Below are 26,037 nucleotides of genomic sequence, written 5' to 3' on the forward strand. Positions count from 1 at the left end.
ACGGCACAAACTGACAAACCACGTTGTTCTCCTATCAAGAAACTTTCAACCATCGAACCATGCATACCACTGCCGTCCTCTCGCGGTGGAGTGGATCATGCTTCCTTGCTTTTCCAAGTATTCCTTACCCTCGCTTAGAACAGAGAGGGGAAACGCGCCACCACGGGCGAAGGCGCAATATACACGAGTCACGACTCAGTCGGCTAAATGGCCCGTTCCGTTCGGCCTGCGCTTTCTTGCCGGGCATCCAGCCACGGCGCATACTTGGTATGGGTGATGGATGCATGGTACCCCAGGACCCCTGCCCTGCTGTCGGGGGCCCCCTTCTGTAGTGAATGCCACCTACCCCTGGAGCTACGATAATGCAACAGAACAGCCTCCCTCGCTACCGTTATTACTAGGCGAACAGCATTCAATCAGTCGCAGTACCATGCCAGAGGGTTCTTAGCGTCTGGTCTCCTCTATACCGGGTGTCACGTTATTCAGGGAGGGAAATGATGCTGTCCCCGCTCCAGTTCGAAGCAAAACAAACCACGTTTTTTTAATATAAGGTAAGACGACTCGCTACACAACCTACCTACCTATGTGGGAGACTCGGCAGCAGCGTTGCCACGTCGCTTATTAACTTCCTCTGCACAGCACGGCCCCGCGTCCATTGTCGACAATGCTCATTGCATCGGGCCTAACTCTCGCTGCCCTCGTGGCATGCGTCTCGGGGGCTCCTCCAACGAAGCGATCAGGCTGCAGCAGCGCCACCTACGATTATGTATGTTTCATCTTATGCTGTTTCCCTGTTGTTCTTTGACCTTTGAGTCCCCATCCCCTTGCTCTGCACGAGGGTTGCTACCCCCTCGAAAGCCATTCTACCAAGGAGTTCTAACAGAAATGTCACACCTGTAGATTGTTGTGGGTGGTGGCACCGCTGGTGTAGCTGTCGCTGCTCGTCTGAGCGAGGGTCTGCCCAGCGCCAAGATCCTTTTGATCGAAGCCGGCCCTGCCGTCTCGGATGAGCCCAAGATCAACATTCCGGGCATGAAGGGCTCGACTCTTGGCACCAAGTACGACTGGAACTTCACCACTGTCCCTCAACGGAATGTGAACAACCGGGTGATCCCTTACAACCGCGGTAGGCTTGTCGGCGGCAGCTCCGCGCTGAATCTCATGACGTACGATCGCGCTGCCGTTGCCGAGTACAACAGCTGGGAAGAACTCGGTAACGAGGGATGGAACTGGAAGAACATGATTGCTGCCATGATGAAGTCTGAGACGTTCACCGGTAAGAACACAGATACCTACGGCTCTGCGGGTGTCGGCGACAGCGGCCCTGTCAAGGCTGTGGTCAACCGCGAGATCCCGGTTCAGCAGGAGAGCTGGATCCCGACACTGAACGCCCTCGGAATCGAGACGAACCTCGAGTCCTTGGGTGGCAACCCCCTTGGCGTCATGTACCAGCCCAGCAGCATCGACGCGACCACCTACAACCGCTCCTACAGTGCAAATGCCTATTTGCCCATCGCCAAGCCAAACCTTCGCGTCTTGTCAGACACTACCGTAGCCAAGGTCAATCTGGTGGCAGCCGGCGGTGGCCATGTTGCGACCGGCGTGACCCTGGCCAACGGCACTTTCATTCGCGCCAGGGCAGAGGTTATCGTGTCCGCTGGTTCTGTTCAAAGTCCTGCCCTGTTAGAGGCATCCGGTATTGGCCAGGAATCGGTCCTCGCCGCCGCTGGCATTGAGCAGTTGATCGACCTCCCCGGCGTGGGCGAGAACCTCCAGGACCACCTCCGTATCATGACCTCTTATCAGCTCAAGCCGGAATTCCTTTCCTTCGACATCTTGCGATCAAACGCCACATTTGCCGCCGAGCAGCTCGCGCTCTGGAATGCTCGCGAGAAGTCACTCTACGACTACACCGGCAGCGCCTATACCTTCACGACCTGGCAGCAGGCCATCGGCGACCACTCTAACCTCGTCGCGCTCGCCAAAACGGCGGCCGGCGAAGACGCTAGCGCCGTCGACAAGAAGAAGATTGAATTCCTCAACGACCCTTCCGTCCCGCAGCTGGAGGTCATCTTTTCGGACGGATATACGGGTGTCAAGGGTTACCCGCCAGCTAGTTCGCCTCTCTTTGGTCAGGGCTTCTTCACCCTCATCGGCGTCGTCATGCACCCCCTGAGCCGCGGCAGCATCCACATCAACCCTACAAACCCGAGCGGCAAACCCGTCATCAACCCAAACTACCTCGGCCACGAGCACGATATTGAGGCCGTTGTTCAAACGGTCAAGTACTGCCGCAAGATCGCCACAACCGAACCCATGAAGTCCCTATGGGTCAACGAGTACGAGCCCGGCCTGGACAACGTGCAGACCGACGCCCAGTGGAGAGATTTCGCCCTCAAAACCACTCTCAGCATCTTCCACCCTTGCTGCACTTGCTCCATGCTGCCGCAGAAGGACGGTGGCGTCGTTGACCCGAACCTCAAGGTGTACGGCACCTCGAACCTGCGCGTCGTCGACGCCAGCATCATCCCTCTGCTGATCTCTGCCCACATCCAAACCGCTGTGTACGGTATTGCTGAGATCGCGGCGGAGAAGATCATTGCAGATGCCGCCAAGAGCGCGGCCAAGAAAGCCGCCAGGATGGCTTGAACGTCCTTGGGATACTGGTGACGGGATTGTACATACTTTAGAGCTTCTAGGTTCACACTTACTATGCTGGGTGCAACAAGCTGCATCCCCTGCGACGTGGGCCTCGAGCTGTTCTCATTCGAATGTAGGCATATGGTCTTCAGCATTGCGTCGGTGCAAATTACCCTCTTTTTAAATATTACTGAACAAGCTTTCCTTGATTCTAATCAAACGTGCGCCAACGCCCTATGACCGTTGTGAAAATCTCATCCACACTCCGTTGCCCCTAGTCCTTTTGGACTACCTTAGCTCCCGCTCCAGCTCAGTCTGTGCCATCCCGACCGTGTTGCCTACTCAGTCTTTTACGAGATATCGGTGGCAAGTAGATTAATCATCGTGATACCTTTTCGAGGCATGTGAGTGGGTGTAGGCCTTGGCGCGTTTTGACGTGGACTTGCAACCCCGCACCTCGAACGGGACCAACAAAAACAGCCCAATGCCACAGAGGCACAAAAGAATGGACAATGCGCGAATCGAACGCGCGACCTTCAGCAAGCACTGGTGTTGTAACAACAAATCCTCGATGCTAAGCAGACGTTATACCACTAAACCAATCGCCCAATGATGGTTGGCGCCGTCGAATGGCATGTACATGATCTTGTTGGTCAAGGCACAAGAGGAGCTTAAACAAAGCCAACCCCGCATCACGCTGCTGCCCATCTGGTCTATGATGTCTGCCGACGTTCTACTTCATCAGATGAAGAGCTGATGCATGACAGGAGCGCCAGCTTGACTCAACCAACGCGTTGGCGGGGGTTCATTGGCGCCATGGTGTGGGCTCGGAGCCAAAGAACCAGTCTTGTTGTTCGGAGGATGTACTGCTACTCGATACGTATACTCATCCTTTGATGGAGTGCCCTGATAGCAACAGGTAATCTATACCAGGCTTTTCACTCCATATAAGTTTTGAGATCCCTTGCCAGACATGGTTCGTAGCGCTCACGGGCCTTCTGTAGACAGTTGCCCTCTGGCTTGCAGCAGACTAAGTTTCAGCGATCATGACCAATGTTGAATGTACTAGCAAACATAATTGCTTTCCCATTAGTCTGCCCAGGGAGCTTGAGGAGTGAGACCTGTTAAAAGACGCAAACAAAATGGAGAAGGTGTTGGAATGGATTTCCGATTCGGATCCATCTCTAACCAGCTTAACAGGATCGACGAGGTGCTGGCCAGTATCCTGCATCTACGTGGTTACCTTAACCTCACGAGAAGAGGCATGAGACTTGTAAAATGGTTGGTGCATGAACAGGGACCGGACTTGGTTCGTGGATTTTGTCTAGTTCAAGATGAATATGTTATCTAAACTCTTGGCAAATGGTGTAGGCTGTAGTGTTTTCAGTGGCTCAAGTCACTATTTGGAGCAGAGGCTAGTCGCCACGTGCAGCAGCAGGTGTGGAAGAAGCTGATGATCGAAAATTACTCCGAATGCAAGTCATATCTTGGTGCTGAGGGGTTCGCGGACATGAGCCCAATCCCGCAATCTACATCATGTTTCGATCAAAGTATTCTCCGTCTACGCGCCAATGCGAATGCAAGGCACCTCCATTGCATAGACCGGGCATTGCGGCGAAGTTGTTGTTCTGCTCTCTGCTTCCAATATTCAGGCCTGTTCACAATGAGCTTGTAGCATCATCAATTCCTATCGGCTGTACCCAAGCTCCATAATCCAACCCGACTCGACAGGTTGTTAACATAGACTCAAACCCTGATCATTGCTAGGTAGACGATCGGCACCGGGGATTTAAAGAACGGCGCGGTAGGCTTAGATGCAGGATTCGTCGCACGCTAATGTAACGCGTTCCAAGATCATGAAGTATCAACAACCTCCGATTGGGCCGCATATGAAAACAAGGCGACCCCAGGATTGCTGCGCGCGCAGCAATCCAGGACTGCCGAAGGGCGGGGAAATCATATGTCAAAGCAAGCCACGAGGGCAATCATTTCCAGAACAAGACATTCGGAGGGACATAATCCTTCCCATTCCTATGCCTTGGCCGCCACCACATAATACAAGTCCAACAACATGCATGAAAGCCAATTGTCCACCAATTGACCTAGAAAGAAAGTTAAAGAAACCAGGAAAGTGTCTTATGGACTGGATTCCGATCAAGGCGATGCCGTAAAATCATTTCCAGAACTTCATATGAGCCTGCGGCTTCGAAAGGGGTGTAGAAAAGTCAACAAGTATAAATAATTACGCGTTATGGCCCGCCGAGGTTCAACATTCTGGTAACTTCACAAGCAAATTCTCTTACTCCCAGACCAGCCGCTGCCTTTTAGTCAGAATGAAGTTTTCGGCCATTCTTGGGCTCACGCCACTTATCGCCTCGACGGTTCTCGCCTGCAATGGTTACACCGGTGGTGTACCCGTGGCCACTAACACTGTCACAAAGTCTACCTACATCGAGGTCAAGGCTGGCGAGGTCTACGACGGCCAATGGCAGCGTTTCGACCGCGGCAGCGGTGCTTGCGGTGGCGATAACGAAGGCGGTATGTCAAAAGAACCAACAGGCAAAGCTCCTAGCATCCCTAAGACTGAAGACTGAATCCATTTGCAGACTACAAAGATGCCGTCTTCTACCTTCGCGCCGGTGCTACCCTGAAGAACGCAATCATCGGCAAGAACCAGGCAGAAGGTGTTCATTGCGATGGCCACTGCACCCTTGAGTTTGTCTGGTTCGAAGACGTCTGCGAGGACGCCATTTCCATCAAGAACGACAAGGCTGGCGCCCACTCCTGGATCATCGGCGGCGGTGCTTACAAGGCCTCAGATAAGGTCGTGCAGCATAACGGATGCGGAACAGTCAATATCATCAACTTCTTCGTCCAGGACTACGGGAAGCTCTACCGTTCGTGCGGCAACGTATGTCTTCGTCTCGTGGTGCGTTTTGGATGATTTCGCTGACCTCTCCGATAGTGCAGCTCACAGTGTAAGCGCAACGTCTACATTGAGGGTGTAACGGCCAGAAACGGCGGAGAACTTGCGGGCATTAACAAGAACTTTGGTGATACTGCTACGCTGAAGAATGTGTGCACTGATGCCAAGACTCCCTGCCAGTTCTACCAGGGATGCGCTGGTGGCTGTGAGCCTAAGAAAGACGGTGCTTGCTCCGGTTGAAGGGCGGTTTTCCTCTGGAAGCAATGCCTCATGGAAAGAAAGTAGTCGTGGGGTCCATAGACCGGCTGCGATCTGACTTGCCCACGCCTTGCCTGTGTGTTTCACGGGAAATGTCACGACCATGTAGCTTCAGGAGCATCAACTTATTGAACCGCCCCGCAGAAATATTCGCGCATGAATGAAATTTGGTGTAGCCATTCTTATCAAGGCCCGTGAATCATATTGTTCAGCTTCACATCAGTGGCTTGATGGATGACTTAGGGGAAGACAGATAACTTCTCATGCGATTCCCTTCTGTTCGTCACAACGCTGCGTATCATCATGTCGATGTTCATCCGAGCACCTTAGGAGGTATGGCCTGAAGGAGTACGTTTCATTCCTCGTAATGGACAGAGTATCATTTCGTAAACGAAGTGAACCTCGAAACACGAAGCATAAAGTCCCACGTTCTGGTTGTCTCCCGCGCCATTCCATCTCAGGGGCTGAATCAGGGGTTTGGTGGGTCGATGAAGGGAACGAGCGCCACAGCCCCAGCCACAAGCCACATTCCACAAGCACAGTGTCACACGTCGTGTCACACGGAGCTTCCGCCGCCGTGGAAGGATGCAGATCGGTACGTACCCCCAACCCGAAACGCGGTGTCCAGCTCGGGGTGACACTTCGCGACGGAATGCCCTGGCTGCTTCATGCATCGAACAGGTGCCGTTACAAGGGCCCCTTCCAGTTGCCTAACGCATGCGACAACCTCACCGACGACAGCAGGCATAGAGATGCCTCGCACAACATCATGGACTTTGTAAGAATTCTCAGAGCCGCCGCAAAGCTACCTTTTACCACTGATCTAACCCATCTGCCTGCAGTGGTCACGACTCTTAGCTGGCACATCGCTTGCCTCGGGCGACTCCCGCAAAGACGATGGCAGCAACCCCACCAAGCGACTGCATCGATTCGACAAGGAGTTCAACCAAATACTGGTAAGTCGGGGCGTTGGTTTGCTGACTACCAAGTCCCAAGCTGACGAGAATGCAGCACATTTGGAGGTCCTCTTCAAATCTCGCCAAGGACGATGACGCCGCCGAAGCTCTGGAGATCCGTCTCCAAGAGCTGACCAACATCCTCAGCGACGAAACCCGACGACCATTACCTCATACGTGCATCCAGTATGCCTCGAAGAAACAAATCTATATCCCCATCGGCAAAATCGCGACTACCTCGTACAACGAATGGATCATCAAGGAGGCCGTACATCTCTTCGCAACGCTCGTGGAGACAGACGAAGAAGCTTTTGTCGAAAACTCAAACTTCTCTGCCAGCCTCACGAATCTTCTTGTGCGGATCACCGGGGTCAACAGCGTCCGGCTGGGGTCCGATACCGAAGCCAAGGTTGTCGAACTTGCCTTCAACATTACTACGAAGATCCGACTTGACCGCGACATCCTCCCGGTCTGGTTCAAGGCCGAGCCGCCCGGTCCGCGTGAGCTCGAGAAGACACAAGACAAGCATGAGACCTTCGCTGGCCGAACCCAGAGGCAGGACTTTCCGCTGTTCTACATATTGATGGACTACATCCACCAGGAGGGAAAAGTCGGCGACTTTGCGAGGACGGGACTGCTCTACATCATCGAGTGCGCTTCCAGCTCGGAGCAACTGGAGCAGTGGATCGTCGAGAGCGATCTATCAACACTCATGTCGACAGGATTAGGCGCTTTGTACAGCCAGCTTAGTCGCAAGCTGGTTATCGACCACCTCCCACACGACTTGCCTCCCGTTCTTGCCCTCTCCGACTATGAACACCCGACGTCGACGTACGAGATCATAAGCTCGTGCTCCCCCGACTTTCAGCTGCATCTGGAGACTTTCTTGTCGCATCTTCTTTTCTGGCAGGATGTCTTGGAGCACTGTAAGTCAGTCGAGGTCAAGCAAACGCTGCTGGAGCATTTCCAGGTTATCTTTCTGCAACAACTTCTGTAGGTCGATTCTCCGCTTGCCAAGCGACCCGCATCTAACTGTTCTAGATACCCATCTCTTCTTGAGTCTTCCGATATCGACGGCGGCTCTTCCGTCGCTGTCTTGACCTATCTGCGCCGTATCCTTGAATCCCTCGATCATCCGGACATGATCAACCTCATCCTACACTATCTCCTCGGGCTACCGAGCCATCTATCTGGCCGCGGGCCCGGCTCACGAACGTCCATCAGCGACGCGCGCAAACGCAAATCTATGGATCTCGCCTCCATGATGGCTTCGGCGAATTCCGACTCGACTGCGACTCCACTCCTTTTCAATCTCGTAGATCTCATGCTCGCGTGCCTGAGGTCCCACAACCAGCAGACAATCCACGTCACACTGCAGCTGGTATCGGCCATTCTTAAGAGACATCACCGGTACGCCGTCATCACTCTGCTGCATACGGATGTCATCGTGGGCGAGAGGGCCAAGCGAACTATTGGTGCTCACGAGCAGGAGGTCGACTATTTGGTCAACCTCGCTGGCTCAATCGGCGGCCAGGACAACTTCGATGAAATCTACGACAGCATCGTGAAGGATACAATGGCTCGCCTGGAGAGTCACCCCTGTTCTTTGAAGCTCGTGGCACCTAAAATCTCCACCAACAACCACGAGTTACCTGCGATCCCAGACAGTCTTCCCGGCGCTCCTCGTGACGTGCCACAACACACATTGCGGCCTGATGATCCCCTTCTCAGCACATTGCTGGATCTGTTGGAGACTTTCTTCGTTAATCCTGTCGATACCAACCTCGCTCTGACAGACACTGTCGTCAATCTTGCCATTTGCGGCTACATGAGCATCGAAGGCTGGCTGTTGAGGAACCCTCAAAGGTACACGTACGAACATGACGCCAATGACGCCGATCCCACATCTCCCATCACTCCGGCCACGCCATTGTTCAATGTGGTGCCCGTAGACCCAGAAGACCCAGGTACCACCGAGGCTGAAAAGCTCAGAGCCATCGAAAGCTGCAGACGTTGTCCTCTCTGGGCCCAACCGTCGTTGCCCCGCATGCTGGTCGTCTTGCAGCGACTCTGCACGCAGATCTCTGAATATCGAGAAAACATTCCCCGCTTCGACGAGCTGCTGCAACACCGTCGAGAGGCCTTTCAAACAGCCGATTCGGTTCACGCCACACCCAGCCTTCCAGCGAAACCCGTGCCGCATCAACACAGTTCAACCCAGACGCCTGACCGCCCAAGCCTGGAGGGGATTTCCCGAAGCGGCTCGCCATCGCGTCCATCGGCCCTTGAGGGCTTCGCACAGCGCCTTCTCTCTGAATTTGGCACGCCCAGTCGAACCAGCAGCCCTCGCGGTCGCAAAGAACACAGCCGTGGCTCGGGTGCGGCCAGCCCAATGCCTGGCGGTACGCCGGGTGGCCACGGTGCCTCCACGCCCTCGGCACGGCCTCTCCCATCATCAGCTCCTAAGGAGTTCCCGTTCAACTACGATGACCCATCGCACAGCGGCGCGCGCGCCTTTTCGCCGAGCAGCGCGGGCGGCGACTCTGCAGCTGCCAGTCAGCAGGCGGCATTCGCAGCGGTTGATCAGAGCATTCTGGCGCGACGGGTCGGCAAACCGGCGAACATCAAGGCGATCCCTTTGCGACTCGGCCAGGATGAACCGGCGCCTGGCGAGGAACGCGTCACAGCGCACGAACCGCCTCCAAAGGACGACGACGAGGAGCAGGAGGTCGAGCGCCAAGGCGACGCAGACACAGATGACGGGGAGACGCAGACAGGCGACGGAGGCAACGATGCTGCTGCTGCTGGAGAGGTCGTCGACGACGACGACGAAGAAGAAGAAGGCAGCGAGCGCACCGCGTCCGTGTCGCACGTCATCACAAACGTGCTCATTCTGCAAAGCTTTCTTCTCGAGCTCGCGGCTTTGGTGCAGGTGAGGGCGGGGTTGTTTGACGAGGTACGCTTTGCGTAAGTGCAGGGTAGCGGACCAGATGCTAGAGCAGGGCCTTGAAGACGGGCCTTCTTGTGTTTAGACAGAAGCGGGAGCATAGTTTGGCGTCGGATGGACCTGGGTAGAGAGCTTTTGGGGGTGAAGCGCGTATGTTAGCATGGGTATACCGGGATACATTGTTCTTAATTGCACTGCCTCCCCGAGGCGTGTTGGCTCCGTGAGGTAGTCGTAGAGTAGAAGGAGAGCTTCACTTCTGTACGATGCCGGCTGACTGCGAGTGCTTGCCCATGGCCCTTTCAGCTCAGCAGCTGGCTCGCTTTCGTTCTGTTTGGCCTGAACGAACGAGGCGTGGAGGATGTGGAGCGAGCAAGCTCGTTATCGCTCGTCCTTGGCAGTGAACTCCAGGGAGGTCGGCACCCTAGCTTAGGTACCTACTCAGGTAGCTACTTAGGTACCTACTCAGGTAGCTACTTATGTACCTACTTAGGTGCCTACTTAGGTAAGTTGGAAGGTACCTACTTGGGCAGACTGGTAGGTACCCTGAAAAAAGGCACCTACCTACCTCAGAGAGGCTCGAGGCTCCTCAGAGAGGAGGGTGACGCGCATGATCGCGTCTCACGTCACTGACCTAGCGCCTTCGCCCATTGGAAAGCAGCTCCCACCCACCACTGGAATCTTGAACTGCTGGCCAGGCGCACTTCGTTTTGTCTACGTTGCTTCACACCGACTAACCTCGACAGCGCAACTCCATCACCGGCAACCTGTCGACCTTGTTTTCATCCATTTCTCCGCATTCTCCCGATTGAACGACGCCGTCCACTGCGACCCGCCCCCGACTTCCTCCACCGATCCCTCTTGTCTCGGGTAGTCAGAATTCAGCATCTCAGGCCAACCTCCGACGATGGCTCCCACCCAGAACCACGAAGACCTGAAGCACCGCACCCAGGAATCCGCCCGCGGCGTCTACGCCTTCAGCCAGCGCCAGCTCGACCGCGCCGTCAGCCCCTCCACCCGCCAACAAGCCTACACCAGCGCCGCCGACTTTGCCCACGAGCGACCCCTCCTCTTCGTACGTGCGCTGTTGTCGTGCTGCTGCTCCCTCTTTCACTTCTTCCCTTGCCATGCACCTCTCCCGCCTCCTGGCTACCCCTCCCCACCTCCCCCAGAGTGACACAGAGCCAAGGCTAACGCGCGTCATCGTCGTCCTCGACACAGGCCTTTCTCGCCGCACAACTCATCTTCTCCTTCCTGCCGCTCGTCATCTTCGCGACCTTTGCCCTCTCGACTGTCGGCTTCGCCCTCGGCGCCGCCCTCCTCTTCGCCCTCTTCTGGATCGGCGTCGCGCTGCTGGTGCTCGTGCCGACGCTGTTCCTGACGAGCGCCGTCGGGCTCCTTGTTTGGATCTGGGCCGCTGGGAGCTTCGTTGTCGCGCGGAAGCTCTGGCAGGTTGCGCCGGCGAGTGTCAAGGGCGGGCAGCAGGGGTCGACCAATGGTGAGCGGACCGGCGTTGTGCTGAAGGAGGAACCTCGTGATTGAAATAGTGGCCGCGGAGTTGGGGGGTGTGGTGTAGGACAAGCATGGACAGTGCTTTGAGGTTGATGTCGCGATGGGGATTTTTCTTTGGGATGGGCACAGGCACAGGCACCGGCACAGGCACAGGCACAGGCACAGGCGTATAAGGATGGACGGGTTATGACGGACTAGGGTATTACTAGGCTTATAAAATGCACTGGCAAGAGTCTCTTGTCATATCATGGCATCACTGCCCCCGGATTTGACCTGGACGGGCGACTTTCCATCGTTTTCATACGACCACCTTGCTGAGCCAAGCGTACATAGGACGTGTTTGCCTGCCTCGAGCTTGGTGAGTCGCAATCATCTTTCCCACCAGGAATCAACTGACCGACTACGGCAGAACACAAAAACATGGCGATAGCTCATCGACGAAACGGTGGAGCCATTCAGAGCCGCTCTATAAGGTCATGCCTTCAACTTTGCCGTTCTGGGCCTCCTCAAAAGCTGCACTATTCGATTTGAGCCTTCATTGGCACACTAACGCATCACATGAAGAACACGGCTTCTGCTTCTAGTGCCCACACCCCACGACCGGCTCGCTCCGGCTGCCCGAATGGGCTTGGGCCTGCGCTGCACTCCACCCGGGCCCGAGACGGCGTCATTTTTCGGCTTCTTAGCCCGACTTAGGCCCGAGGTTGGCTTACCCACCGGGACAACCCACCCTCCTCCATCTCCAATCGTGACCTCATTGTGCTTACCCGGTTTTCGCATGTGTCCCCGGTCTTCTCCAGTGTTTTCTCCAGTTCTTACAAGTGTCAACAAAACGTCACAGAGAACTCGGACTGCCCTTCATGTCTCTCCAGTCATACTCAGGTCGAGTCGATCGAGTCGATAGATTACGCCTCGCTGACGACATACACTGAGAGGCTTCAAGGCAAGATAGCGATGGGTGAGCCAATCCGCGACAAACCTCTGCACGGGGATCAGATCCCCGCCGCGCACCTCCAGCCGCCGATCGCCGTTGTGGGGATGGGATGCCGTCTGCCTGGCAACAGCAACTCACCACAAGCCCTCTGGCAGTTCATCTCCAACGGCTCAGTCGCCGACAACGTCCCTCCGACGAGTCGCTTCCGTTACGCGACGCACTATGACGGCTCCGGACGCGCGGGAACGACGCCGTCCCCGGGTGCCATGTTCCTCGGGGACGAGATCGACATCGCGGCCTTCGACGCGGCCTTTTTCAACACGAGCCACCAGGAGGCCGGGAGCATAGACCCTCAACAGCGACAGCTTTTAGAGGTCATGTACGAATGCCTCGAGAATAGCGGCGAGACCCTCGAAAGAATCCGAGGCGCCAACGTTGGTTGCCTCGTCGCCAACAATGGCTGCGGTATGTGTCTCCTTTTCCGCTGTGGAACGTGGCTGTGCAATGAGTTGATCAGTGCGCAGAGTACGAGAGCGGTACTACGCGCGATCCGGAGGACCAGATTCCAGGGCGAAGCACTGGATGCGGCCGCTCTATTCTTGCGAACAGGATTTCTCACTTTTTAGACATCACGGGACCCAGGTGCGTTCACTTCTAGGCATGACGCGAGCATACAGCTAACTCAAACAGCATCGCTATTGATACCGCCTGCTCTGGAACTCTGGTCGCCGTCGACATGGCTTGTCGGTACCTCCAGTTTCAGCAGGCAGATGCGATGATTGTAGCGGGTGCTTTGCTGTACCTCGACCCATCAGCACAGCAAGACCGCGGTCCCATGCACGGCGCGCTTTCCACGTCCGGCAGATGCCACACCTTTGACGCCAGAGCCGATGGCTACATGAGGGCCGAAGGCGTCAACGCCGTGTACCTGAAGCGCCTCGACGATGCGATCCGCGACGGAGATCCCATCCGCGCCGTCATTCGCGGCAGTGCCACGACGGGCGACGGCCGAACGCCAAGCCTCACACAGCCCAACCCGGACGCGCAGGCAAACGCGATACGTGCCGCCTACAGGAACGCGGGCATCACCGACTTCAGCGCGACCGGCTATGTGGAGTGTCACGGCACGGGCACTCTGGCGGGCGACCCGCTCGAGATCACCGGTCTCGCTTCGGCCTTTGCGTCAACGCGTCCTGCCGACCAGCCGCTGATCATCGGGTCTATCAAGAGCAACATTGGGCACTCTGAATGTGCGGCAGGGCTGTCTGGACTCATCAAGGCGGTCATGGCTGTTGAGCGCGGTGTCATTCCCGGAAACCCGACGTTCATCACGCCGAATCCCAAGATTGATTTTGAAGGATCGGGAGTCCGAGCATCCCGCACAGCCATGCAATGGCCGAGCTATGCGGCCCTGCCACGCCGTGCCAGTGTTAACTCCTTTGGATTTGGTGGATCGAACGCGCATGTTGTTCTTGAAGCAGCGGAAACTTTCATGCAAGATGAGGGCTACCGCAAGACGTTCAAGACGTTGCAGGACCAACACAAACCATACACAAGCAATCAGAACGTGTCATGGAAAGACAGACTTCGTCTCTTGACGTTCTCGGCAAATGACAGGGAAACGTTGCCGAGCAATGTAAGGGTCGTCTCGGACTATTTGAGGGATCCATGCGTCAATGCCCAGGTCGACGATGTCGCGTATACACTCTCTGATCGTCGAACGCACCACTTTCATCGCGGTTTTGTGGTTGCCGATTCACTGGATTTCGATCCCAGTAAAATCATCACCGGCAAGCGAAAGGCGCAACCCCCTCGCATCGGCTTCGTCTTCACCGGGCAAGGCGCCCAATGGCCTCAGATGGGCAAGAGCCTGATCGAGAACATACCTCTGGCACGCAGCGTCGTTGATGAGCTCGACTCGGCTCTGCAGACATTACCGAATGCTCCCCAATGGACATTGCTGGCTGAGCTGACCGAAATGAGAGATACAGCGACGCTTCGTTGCCCGGAGTTCTCTCAGCCTCTGGTCACCGCTTTGCAACTCGCCCTGCTTGCTGTTTTGCAAGACTGGGGCATCGTGGGTCACAAGGTCCTGGGCCATTCATCTGGTGAGATTGCTGCCGCCGTCGCCGCCAATCTCATCACACCTGCGGAAGCAATCAAGACCGCCTACCTCCGTGGGCAAGCTGCAAAGAGGCAGTCTTCTGACGGGAATTTGGGAATGATGGCGGTAGGCGTCTCTGCGTCTGATGTCGAGAAATATTTGAGACCTGACGTCTACGTTGCTTGCTTCAACAGTCCCACGAGTCTGACATTGTCTGGCCCCGTATCCACTCTCGAATCCATTCGCGAAGACCTTCAGAATGACGGGCATTTTGCGCGTCTACTCCAGGTCGACCTGGCCTATCACTCCCCTTTCATGCGTGAAGTTGCCGACGGTTATCACAAGATGCTCCAGGAGCACTGCCCTCCATCTGGCAAGCATCTTAGAGGCAACTCCATGCTCTCCTCTGTTACGGGACACGCCATGTCCTCGCGGATAGGGCCTGAGTACTGGAAAGCCAACATGGTCAATCCCGTGCGGTTTGCGGCGCCCGCCGCGGAAATGCTCTCCGGGCCTGACGCATGCGACTTTATCGTTGAAGTCGGCCCCTCTGGGGCGCTGGCTGGTCCCCTGTCGCAAGTAATCAAGTCTCTGCCCGGTGGTGGGAAGAACATCCAGTATGCTGCGGCCGCAAGTCGAGGATCAGAGACCCTGGCTGCTCTTTTCGAAGTAGCAGGGAAGGTCTGGGCGAGGGGCGGCCCTGTCAAGCTGGCCAAGGTCAATGCGTATGACCGCCCTTCCGTCCTTGTTGATCTGCCAAACTACCAATGGAATCACTCCAGGCGGTACTGGCGAGAAGGACTCTCGACGGAGGAGTACCGCCAACGGCCGTTCATATCACACGAGCTCCTCGGGTCCAAAGTTCTTTCTACTAGTTGGCAGTTTCCCACATGGACCAAAGTCATTCATCTGTCGGATTTGCCGTGGCTAAGGGACCATCGCATCAACGGCGAAGTCATCTTCCCAACTGGAGCATATGTTGCCATGGCGGCTGAGGCCATCCGCCAGTCCAGTATCATGGCCAGATGCTCAGGCGGTGCGCAGCCCACTTCTTTTACCTACAGAATGAAGAACATAAATGTTCTTGAACGTCTCGTTCTCGATGAAGCGGAAGGCTCAAGAACAAGGTTGATTCTCTCTCCAGTTCATGATTCGGCAGAGCAGTGGCATACTTTCACTATCCAGTCCTACGATGAGATGGCCTGGGTTATGAATTGCACCGGGTACATCAGAGTTGATGAAACGGTCGCAGACGGGCCTTCATTCCCGGCTGAGACTGTGCCATTGCGCTATTCTGAGTCCGGAGGGAGATGCTACAAAAGAATGGCCGCTTTGGGATGCGACTATGGCCCTCATTTCCAACGGATCAAACGATTCCAAGCTGCTCCAAATGAGAAGTATAGCCGAGGGGTGCTGGAAACCGAGTCGCCAGAGCACCATTCATCATACTCCATTCATCCAGTGACCATTGATGGGTTCCTCCAACTTTGTGGTCTCTCCCTACAACAGAGCTTAACGACGGCTGGGGAGAGCGTCAGCATGGTGCCCAACCGCATCGGAAGTCTCACAATACCAGCAAACGAGCTTATCGAATCGACATGTATTGGGTCTGTCCTCCCTCAGTACATTGGCTATGGATCAGAAAGCTCAAGAGCCAATCTTACCGTGTCTGGAAAACTGATTCATCCGGAAAGCGGTTGCCCACTTCTCGATATGAGCGGCGTGTTCTTTGACGTTTTCACGCCCAAGGAGGACTGCTTCACAAAACACACATACACTCGCTATAAATGGGACATCGACATATCATTGGCGACCGCGGAAGGCCTAAATAACATGCTGTTGAGCCAGAACCCTTCTCCAACCTCTGAAGACGCATTGCAGAGACTCTTTGATCTCATAAGTCACCAAACGCCCGATGCCTCAATCATCGAGGTCAACATGGACGACCAAAGCTCATCATGCAAATGGCTCGGAACTCATCCAAACAGGCCTCATGCCAAGTACACCCGCTTTACAGGCAACGAGGCTGTGCTAGCTATGATGCAAGGTAGATACGCCAACTGTACCGATACAGAGTTTCAGGTCCTTGAGGCCCTGAACCGCAGCGATGCTCTCCGAGCGAAGAATGACTTTGCTATTCTGACAGTCGGTGAATGGGTTACAGAGGACAAAGTCATGCCCCTGCTTGCAAACATCCTGTCAACGCTAAAAGAAGACGGCCAGCTGCTAGTTACTGATCTTGATCAGGCAACTGAAGCCAGAGTGAAGAAGGCTCTGAGAGAAGCTGGTTGCTCCTGCATCAAAGACCTGGCGCCGGCACTATCTCGTGGAGCCACTCTTGCTTCATCGAAGCAGGCTGAGCGGTTCCTCAACCAAACAGACATTACTTGCTTGCACCTTGCCGCAGGAGAAACCCACACAGGGAGGATCCTGGCTGGGCTTCAGAGTTCTGGATGGAACGTACGATCCATAACCTCGACTGAAACAATTCGACAACGAACCCATGTCCTAATTCTGGACGAACTATACACTTCTGTCACTGCAACCATTTCTCATCAACAACTTTTGATGATTCAAGAACTCATAAAGAAAGAGTGCAATATCCTTTGGGTCACAACTGGGGCACAGATAAACATCACCAACCCAGATCGAGCTGCCACAACGGGCTTCCTGCGGACACTCAGGATGGAAGAAGTCCACCTACGCATCATAGCTTTGGATGTGGAATATCCTGAAGGCAACAAGACCGTCCCTGCTATTGAGACATGTCTTAGGTTACTGGTCAACGCAGAGGGCAAATTTAGGCGGGAAAGCGAATTCGCTGAGCAACAAGGCCTGATCCACACGCCTCGGCTCTTGGTTGACGACGAGTTTGAGGTGGCGAAGTTCGACCATTTGAGAGGTAGACAGCCTGAGATGCTGAATGTGCAAGGCGACACGTGCCTGCGGCTTCAAATGGACGTGGGTTCGAGCACGTCACTGTGCAGAAAGGTGAAATTGCCATCGATCCTGCAACAAGACCACGTAGAGGTGGAAATCTTTGCCACGGAGTTACCACCGCGAGTACAATGCCTACAATATACAGCATGGTCAGGGGCAGCGGGGACCATCACGGCGCTTGGAAGCAAAGTAATTGGCTTGGAGGTTGGGCAGCGAGTGGCCTTCAGTCATGATGGCTATATGCTGAACCGAGTGTGTCTCCCCTCCGCTTCCGTTCAAAGGATTCCAGACGAGCTGTCGTTTGTATCAGCTGCTAGCCTTTCTGGAGCTTGGTTCACAGCGCTGTATGGATTGAAGAGGCTGGCGAATCTTCAAAAAGGCCATCGTGTGCTCATCTATTCGAATGGTAACCCGAGGGACTTGGCAGCCATAAAGCTTGCCCTGCATTTAGGAGCTCAGGTAACTCCATGAGACCTTTCCCTGCATTACCACAAGGCCGAACTAACAAGTCACAGGTATACGTTGGAATTTCTAACGAAGATGGACATACCTTACTCCAGAATGAGGTCCCGATACCACCCAACCGAATCATAGTATTTAACCGAGAGGATACAAGTGGCGACCGCATTCGATTGGCTGGAGAAGTCCTGTTTGACGTTGCTTTTGGCTCCTTCTCGGATATCCATCTAGCTATGGTGTGGAGGCGTGTAGCTGAAGATGGTACGCTTGTCTTGACCGAGCAGACCGAGGACTCGACGCAAGTCAACCTTTCATTGGAGCCTTTCACACGAGGGGCCTCTTTCAAAGTCCTGAACCCTCAAAATATACGAAAGGATACCCTCATCCGCAATCAGTGAGTTGTATCAACCGAAGATGCCGTAATAGTACCTGGCTTACATCTGTCAGGTTATTAACAGAAACACTCGGGCTCTCGAGCGTCGGCAGTAGCCTATCATCCCTCTCGCCGAAAGTATTTGGTTATGATCAAATTGAAAACGCCGTACAATGGATGAAAGCCAACAAGTTCGCGCAGGCGATGCTATGTCGCATTCGGGGCCAGAATGTTATGATTCAAGTATGTGCTGCCCTCTTCTATCCGATCGCTGTTGTATGTGGCTGACTTGTCCGCCAAAGATACAGCTAGAACCCCGGACAATCAAATTCGAGGAACATGCATGCTACCTCCTAATTGGCGGCCTCAGGGGCCTTTGTGGAAGCGTTGCTATTGATTGGGCGAGGCGCGGAGCGAAGCATCTTGCCGTAATGTCGCGCAGCGGCTACGATGACGAGACCTCGCAAAGGGTCTTGCGAGAGATCGAGGGTATGGGCTGCCATATCGATCTTTTGCAAGGAGATATAACCATACTGGATGATGTCCGGCGGGTCCTCTCTGAAACGAGTGTTCCAATTCGTGGTATCTTGCAAGGTTCTATGGTCCTTCGAGACCGACCTTTTCCGGCCATGACTATCGAAGAGTTTCACCAAGCAGCAGGATGCAAGATCACGGGGACCTGGAACATTCACAACGCATCACAAGACTTGGGCCTCGATCTGGACTTCTTGACCCTGCTCTCAAGCATTGCTAGCGTTCTGGGAGGGATGGCACAAGCCAACTACGCTGCAGGTTGCTCTTTCCTTGATGCGTTTGCTGCCTACCGCCGCGGCCTCGGTCTTCCAACGTTCAGCGTCAACCTTGGCATCATCGGTGAGGTAGGCTACATGTCGCGGGATGAGGCATTGCTCGAAAGGCATATCGGATCCGTCACAACCAGTATCAACGAAGACTTGATGAGACAAATCATACGATACACTGTTCTCCAGCAGAGCAAAAAACCGATCAGCCACTCGGCCACGTCAAACATTGTGACAGGTATCGCGGTACCGCAGTCTGGCGACTCCTACCTTCGATTGGACAAGCGGTTTTCGCACCTCTTTATAGGTGGCGACGCTCAGCTTTGGGGAGCCGAAGACAGCGAGACAAGGGATAACGCCCGTCAGACAAGAGAGCTCAGGGCCCTGCTTGCGACACAACCAACAACAGCAGATCGTGGGGTGGCGTTGGAACTCGCCATTGCGGTGGTTAGCGATTACATTGCGCACGCAATGCACTTGAGCGAGCCTGTCGAGCCAGAACGATCACTAGCTATGTATGGAATCGATTCATTGGCGGCTGTGGCTTTCAGAAATTGGGCGAGAATGGAGCTGGGCGCTGGATTGTCCACAGGGGATGTCACAATTGCGCCGTCGCTGGTAGCGCTTTGTGAGAGTATAGTAGACGGCTCCAAGGAGTAACTATGATATCTCAACATCTCATGCCCTCTAAGGCGATGATATTTGTCGCCATATAGACACAACGCAATGTTTGCCGTTGCTGAGTGTCAGTGACATTTGGAGTCTCTCCCGTAGTCTTCACTATTATGACTGTCCTCGAGAGAGGTAGAACCCGGGCTCCACAAGCCCCTCAAACAGGACTAACCCTGCCCTAACTCGACGCTATCACCATTCAACAAGATCATCGATCCACATAACAGCAGCCAGAGCGCCATTATCCCGCTGAAAATCCCCATTGCTGAGGCGAAGCAGCTACGAAAGGTACAAGTACGCACTCACCAATCCCTGTCGACATCAATCATTGTACAGTCTGCGTGGCTTAGCTGGTCAGAGCGTCGGTCTCATATTCATCAATATGACTGGATCATCAGATCTAGATATCCGAAGATCATGAGTTCGATCCTCATCGCGGACAATCCTTTTGCTCCCTGTAATCGATTTAAAGATGCACAGCATGTCTCATTGTTTTTTTTTTTTTTGGTTCGCCGGCGGTATCGCAGAAAGGATAGCCCCGAGCCCAGTCAGTATTCGTGCTTGACCTGTACGACTGCGGACATGCCGAGAGTCCGAGAGCCGGATACACCGACATTTCGGGGGGCCGTGATCCAGTGCCCGGCCGGCTCACTGCCCAGTACATGGACATGCCGAATGCACACTTACAGCAGCTTTCAATGGATATCGATCGATGAAACGTTAGCTTCGCGACCACTGGTATTTTCGCAGCATGCTCAAATTGGCCGTGCCATGGCACGCTGGGTAGTACCAGATCGACGCCCTGACTCCGACATCGCGGAGCCGGAGACATGTCAAAATATTCAAAACAAGGAACGCGACGCCGCCTTGGGATTTCCTGGGTCTTCGCGGTTGAGTTGAGTAATGATGGGGTGATGTTTTGACGTCCATTACGTTGGCGAAACCCTTCACATCCAATCGAAATGGAAATAAATCACGACCTGGATAAAGCCAATGTTGTTTAGGTAATGTTGTATAAAATCCCTGCTTGGCGTTTGTCCATCTTACAATTTTGATCTTGATTTGCGCTCATGTATGATTCTCGGAAAAGCAGTATAAGAAGATCGTATTCGAAACAGAAAAATGGCTGGTATCGGCAAGTCAAGTGGAAGCAGACAACGGTCATTGCAGTCCGGAACAGCTTTCATCAAACCAACACCTTACATTGCGTCCGCCTCGCCTCCTAACCAACCAGACACATGTCAGTCAGATTAATGCATCTCTCGACACCTCGTGAAGCCACCGTCCCTCCATTAAAGGGGCCGAATCTACGTTAAAGAATTGGGCCACTAGACTGAGGCTTCAAAATGGCGATGCACGTCTACGTTGGCGGAGCATGTCCCTGGCTGGATGGCCACATCAAGTCGTTCATTCGGCGCCATGTTCCAGACGCCGTGTTTGTTAGCGATCTCAAGGCTATACCAAAAGACGCATCTGCCGTTTACCAGTTCTGCGATGGCTGGGAGCTCAATGAGAACTTCGCGGTTCTCAACGCTGCAGCAAACGGCCTGATCAACGCGTACCCCAGCAGTGATGCCCTCGCTCGGAAGGATTACATGGCTCGAGTCATCGAGTGCTGGACAGCAAAGAGGCCTGACAGCATCTTGAAGACCAATTCGCCGGCCACGGTGCGGCTTTCTCTCGATTACGCCGAGTACGTCGATGACGCCCTGGCGGCGGCAGACGATTTGACGCTACTATACTCACTACAGGATAATCTCAACAAAGAGCCGTCTGATCGGGAGTGGTGGATCCTTAAGCCAGCCCTCGTAGATTGCGGCGCCGGCATCCGCATCTTCAGCACGGAAGAGGAACTCGCCAGCAACCTCGAACTTGCTGAGGACGAAGATGACGACGAAGACACGGACTCAGTCACAGAAAGGTCTGAGCCGGCGACCGACCTCGAAGACGGCATCAATCCGAAAGACTTCCTCCCAACGCTCTCCACACCCGGCCTCAACGCCCTCGATGCACTGGTCACGGCGACCTCATCACTGGTCATTGACCCGCGCCCGAAGAAGAAGCAGCAGTACGTGTTCAAAGCCGACGGACGCATCCCATCAGCTCAGATGCGGGAGTTTGTCGCCCAGCGCTACATTGTCTCCATTCCACCGCTCGAGAAACGCAAATGGCACGCCCGGGCCTACGTCCTTTCTGTCGGCCGCCTCAAAGTCTACGTGTTCAGGAACATGCTCGCGCTTCTAGCGGGCGAAGACTATGCACCACCGTGGCTGAATCCGAGCCTGCGCGCATCCCTGACCAACACAGGGCTGCAGGAAGACGAAGACATCTTGAGCAAAGAGTCGATGCGCAATCTTTGGGCTGCACCGGACGATCTTTTGCCTGGTGATTGGAAGAACGAACTGTTCAGGCAGGTCTGTGAGGTTTCGGCAGAGCTCTTCAGAGGGGCAGTGCACACGATGGCTGATAAGTTTACGACGATGAACAAATGCTTTGAGCTGTTCGCGCTGGATTTTCTCGTTGACACGAATGGGACGGCTTGGTTGTTGGAGGTGAATGAAACACCAGCATTTTATGAGCAGGGTGTCGCTGGGTCCATTGCCCTCGACCTGATGGAGTCGGTCATAGCTGTGACGCTGCAGCACATGGGGCTGGCGAATGGCGTAGGTGGGATGAGCAAGACGTCGAAGGCACGGATGATACAGGTGTTGGACGAGACGAAAAGTCTGGCGAAGAGCAACATTACTGAGATCCTGCCCGAGTAGATGCGGACGATACATCTAGACAATCGGAGTTGGGAGCGTAGAAGAGACCCGGCACCCGTCTGACAATGACGACGACTCTAAGCCACCATAACAGCCTCGAAAAAATGATAGTAGCCGACCGCTCGCGACCATCGTCTCTTGTATAACCTCACGTCAGCATGCGGGTGCTTAGTCCCCTGCAGCGTCAAGACGATGGACTTTGTGTGCCTGGCCTCGCATGACTGCATCGGCTACTGAACGGGTCGTCTTTCCCGTGATCCAAACTATCAGAGGACAGCAGCCCAGATGATATCATGTAGCATGCTTCAAGGTAACATGCTTCAAGCAACGTAAGGTCGCAGCCTGACCCGAAGTGAATCATCACTGTGCGCGGCAAGTCACTCGTGAGAACCTAGGTTAGCCTGCACTTCGGACTCGGTGAAGGTTGCGACTGGACCTTTGGGCGCTGAATAAGTGCCTATCTTATTACTCCGCCCTTAAACCCATGGTTGGCTGAGGGAGATATAGCGAAAGCTGTGGCTTGCTTGCGTGTCGCCAACGGACTGTCGGCGAAATGCCAGACAGGGTCTGGTTGGCGGCGTAGGCTTCTACTGCGGGCGCGGCCTGTCTTGCATGCACAGCAGCCCGGAATAATCCTCCATGAAGGACGACATGGCATCGCCTACCGGACATGGAGGTAGAACAATTGGTATCTCCGAACGCGCCTATATGAATCCTTCGATGAACCAGCTTTTATTCAATTTGTTGATATTTCCTAGCTTCATACATCATCTGTAGCTCGTTATACTCAGCCATCGAATAAATTGTCTCTCAACCTAGGGCTGTATTGTTCAAGACAAGTCGGGTTACGTATCGAACTCACGACTGAAAGTCATGACTACGTTTCGTAGAAGTACATTTCTCCCGTACAAAGCTACTTTGACGGAGGAGAACCTCCCCGATCAGTTTGGCAAGGTGAGCTTCTCCTTCTACTCGGGTACTCCCTTTTGTTAACGGGACAGGTTTTCATCGTCACCGGCGGCAACAGTGGCGTTGGTAAAGAATTGGTCAAAATCCTCTATCAGCACAATGCTCGCATCTGGATAGCGACACGCTCCAAGGAGCGCACCGATGAGGCCATTGCCGAGATTCAAAAGGCTCATCCTAAATCCAAAGGCCAGCTGCTCTTCCTCAAGCTTGTGCTTGACGACCTTGGGACGATCAAGCAGTCAGCATCCGAGTTTGCCTCTCAAGAAACGCGTCTCGACGTCATCTGGAACAATGCAGGCGTCATGCTACCAGCAGAGGGCTCTAAGACCGCCCAGGGCTTTGAATTGCAGCTTGGTGTCAACTCCCTGGCTCACTTCCTGTTCATCAAGCTCCTGACTCCGATACTACAAGAGACCGCCAGAGCTGCACCACCGCGAAGTGTCCGTATTGTATGGGTGTCTTCTATGTCAGCTGACTTCGCACCCAAGCCGGCCATCGACCTTGGCAACATGGACTATCACAAGGAAGAGGACAACATGACGAAATATAATCGGTCAAAGGTTGGCAACTTGATACATGCCGCTGAATTTGACAGGCGATTTCCGGAGAGCAATATTATCAGTGTGGTAAGTCCATAACCCCACTCTGCAACGCGTCTATCGTCGTCTTCTGACTGTATCATCAAGTCCTTGAATCCTGGACTTTTGAAAACCAACCTGCAGCGGAACTTTGGTGCCGCCCAAAAGTTCCAGGTTGTAAGTTATACCTTGAACAAACCTCTCTGTTCTCCGTCTGCTATCTATGCCTGTTATCTTTCTTTGGTAAAACGCAAGTTGAAACCAGATAACTTCTCGACACCGTGCGAAGTCCTCGCGTTTTGTTGAACTCGGTTCTCTTGGGACCATAGATCATTGGCTAATATTTAATAGAAGCTAATGGGAAAGCCTGCCAAGTATGGAGCGTACACTGAATTGTTTGCGGGTCTTGACTCTTCGATCACGTCGAAGGATAAGTGGAGTAAGTAGTTGACAGTGTGATTCTCCGTGCAATCGCAGCTCTCTTGATGCTGACTGTTATCAGTCACTCCATTCGGGAGGCGAGAGGAGCCCCGAGCAGACATCGTCGAACCTGAGCTGGGGAAAAGGTACTGGGACTGGTGCGAGGATCAGGTCAGGTCTTTTTCCTAGCCCGCAACACGAAAGAAAGCAGGTCAAGTCTGGAGAATAGATAAGAGCGATTAACTGTCAATAAATTAAAGCCAAATAATTCGTACGCACATTGTTAACAAAGTCATTCGGCGCTTTCTATTGTTGCCCGGGGTCTATTTGCTGGGCGTGGTTGCTATTGTTTGTACTTCTCTGTTATCTAAACACTCCACACTCCAATCCCATGAAGTATCTAACCATGATAAAGAATGGGATATCGAAGTTACTCTGGAAAACCGATGTGTTCCTCGTCTGTGGCACCTCCCTGCTCCACCGCAACTCCAAAACCGGCAAAAGATTTCGCCGCTGAGTGACGCAATATCTGATTTCCGAACCAGGGAATCGAACCCTGAGCCTGACGGTGAGAGCGTCAAATGTTAGCCATTACACCAGTTCGGATTGGTGTTTCGCAGAACTGAATTACTAGTTTACAAAGTGTGGGCACGGATATGGAGCTGTGGTGGGGGTGAACCCCCATTGCCCGTGTTGGCGCATCGGGGTTCTTCTGCCCATCCGTTATGTCAAGGTATGGAACTTATGGTCAGGCAATCGACCGCACGTTGTTGAGATTAGAGCGCGAGGCAGTGAATCAAGTTATCAGACGTGCGTTCATATTCCCACAGGCACGTGGGAAAGTGACCAAGTCCAAGCTACAGCTTAACTGAATTTTTTCTCTCGAATTGCAAATGATGGTTATTGGTACAGACGACGTCGTTGAAACACGAGATTGACGACAAGCCAGCTTACCCCGGCGGCGTCCACGGCCGTGAGCATCGCAATACAATCACTCGTATACCTTCTTATTATTCATGTACGCTTGGACTCAGTGCAGAAATAGACCCTAGATCCTGGCTTGGTCTTAGTCTCGTGGTAACCCGATGCGTGCTTATTGACAGACACAAAAGCTACCTTAGTATTGGCCGTGAGACATCACAGACGAAAGCTTTCATAAATCGAGCTACCGAAGGTCGAGGTTTTGAGACGTAGTAAAGAGTCTTGGCAATTCCGGCAGTTGCAGCCCAGACTTGGCCTTAATGATCTCTTTAACCGTAGTAGGAAGGAGCAGGAAGGAGCCGGTGACCTCCCTATGGGCAGGATATCGGTGCTACGCAGATAATCTAATCGCAACCTTAGATACCTGAGCAACAGCTAGCCATCCGGAGAAAGTTCGCCAAAGAGAAGGTCCATCGCCAATGAGCCAATAACCAATGATAACATAAGGATACAGGATGTATGCCGTACAGACAGCGATTCTGTCGCAATGCCGGCGGGGTGCCATGCCAAGATGATTCGACATTGGGGGCTACGCCCATTCGGGCAGCTCGGCCAGGTACCCGCTGAGAGAAACGCAATGTGATCTGCGCCGCCGAATGATCTCCTGCCCTATACTAACTACTTCCCCGCGGACAGTGACACTCTCGTAAAGCGGCAGTTCCCATCTCTGCATGAGCACGATTTGAGGTCCGTTGCACTTTAGGCAGCTGGAGGCATTCAGCTGAACTGCACGTCAAGCTTCACCGCAATGGCGCACATTACTACCTTTGTAGCAATATCGGGAAGGAGGATCTTCGAACGGGATG

General features: G+C 53.9%; 6 protein-coding genes and 3 non-coding genes across 9 annotated transcripts; 7 read left to right on the forward strand and 2 right to left on the reverse strand.

The window, feature by feature from the left end:
* Window positions 1-664: 664 nt before the first annotated feature.
* On the forward strand, window positions 665-2,649 carry D7B24_003947 (uncharacterized protein; the record flags this gene model as incomplete). Its single annotated transcript, XM_028638132.1, has 2 exons — window positions 665-766; window positions 901-2,649. The coding sequence occupies 2 exons, from the start codon at window positions 665-667 to the stop codon at window positions 2,647-2,649; spliced, it is 1,851 nt and encodes a 616-aa protein (XP_028497019.1).
* Window positions 2,650-3,146: 497 nt separating this feature from the next.
* D7B24_003948 lies at window positions 3,147-3,248 on the reverse strand. Its single transcript has one exon. It is a non-coding gene; the product is annotated as a tRNA-Ala (tRNA).
* A 1,725-nt stretch (window positions 3,249-4,973) lies between these two features.
* On the forward strand, window positions 4,974-9,751 carry D7B24_003949 (uncharacterized protein; the record flags this gene model as incomplete). The annotated part of the gene is made up of 9 exons (XM_028638133.1): window positions 4,974-5,178; window positions 5,247-5,551; window positions 5,618-5,771; window positions 6,286-6,299; window positions 6,367-6,419; window positions 6,506-6,602; window positions 6,667-6,780; window positions 6,836-7,773; window positions 7,822-9,751. The coding sequence occupies 9 exons, from the start codon at window positions 4,974-4,976 to the stop codon at window positions 9,749-9,751; spliced, it is 3,810 nt and encodes a 1,269-aa protein (XP_028497020.1).
* Window positions 9,752-10,631: 880 nt separating this feature from the next.
* On the forward strand, window positions 10,632-11,266 carry D7B24_003950 (uncharacterized protein; the record flags this gene model as incomplete). The annotated part of the gene is made up of 2 exons (XM_028638134.1): window positions 10,632-10,799; window positions 10,946-11,266. 2 exons carry the CDS (start codon window positions 10,632-10,634, stop codon window positions 11,264-11,266), a joined length of 489 nt encoding a protein of 162 aa, XP_028497021.1.
* Window positions 11,267-12,190: 924 nt separating this feature from the next.
* D7B24_003951 (Type I Iterative Polyketide synthase (PKS)) lies at window positions 12,191-15,343 on the forward strand (the record flags this gene model as incomplete). Its single annotated transcript, XM_028638135.1, has 4 exons — window positions 12,191-12,635; window positions 12,695-12,812; window positions 12,861-15,286; window positions 15,339-15,343. The coding sequence occupies 4 exons, from the start codon at window positions 12,191-12,193 to the stop codon at window positions 15,341-15,343; spliced, it is 2,994 nt and encodes a 997-aa protein (XP_028497022.1).
* Window positions 15,344-19,853: 4,510 nt separating this feature from the next.
* Window positions 19,854-19,960, forward strand: D7B24_003952. The gene has a single exon. It is a non-coding gene; the product is annotated as a tRNA-Met (tRNA).
* A 904-nt stretch (window positions 19,961-20,864) lies between these two features.
* D7B24_003953 (uncharacterized protein) lies at window positions 20,865-22,283 on the forward strand (the record flags this gene model as incomplete). Its single annotated transcript, XM_028638136.1, has 1 exon — window positions 20,865-22,283. The coding sequence occupies one exon, from the start codon at window positions 20,865-20,867 to the stop codon at window positions 22,281-22,283; it is 1,419 nt and encodes a 472-aa protein (XP_028497023.1).
* Window positions 22,284-23,156: 873 nt separating this feature from the next.
* On the forward strand, window positions 23,157-24,479 carry D7B24_003954 (uncharacterized protein; the record flags this gene model as incomplete). Its single annotated transcript, XM_028638137.1, has 6 exons — window positions 23,157-23,237; window positions 23,285-23,692; window positions 23,741-23,878; window positions 23,939-24,007; window positions 24,182-24,264; window positions 24,308-24,479. The coding sequence occupies 6 exons, from the start codon at window positions 23,157-23,159 to the stop codon at window positions 24,477-24,479; spliced, it is 951 nt and encodes a 316-aa protein (XP_028497024.1).
* Window positions 24,480-24,784: 305 nt separating this feature from the next.
* Window positions 24,785-24,856, reverse strand: D7B24_003955. The gene has a single exon. It is a non-coding gene; the product is annotated as a tRNA-Glu (tRNA).
* Window positions 24,857-26,037: the final 1,181 nt, after the last annotated feature.

This window comes from Verticillium nonalfalfae (genome assembly GCF_003724135.2).
Source record: "Verticillium nonalfalfae strain VnAa140/NRRL 66861 chromosome Unknown scaffold_22, whole genome shotgun sequence".
Lineage (NCBI taxonomy): Eukaryota > Fungi > Ascomycota > Sordariomycetes > Glomerellales > Plectosphaerellaceae > Verticillium > Verticillium nonalfalfae.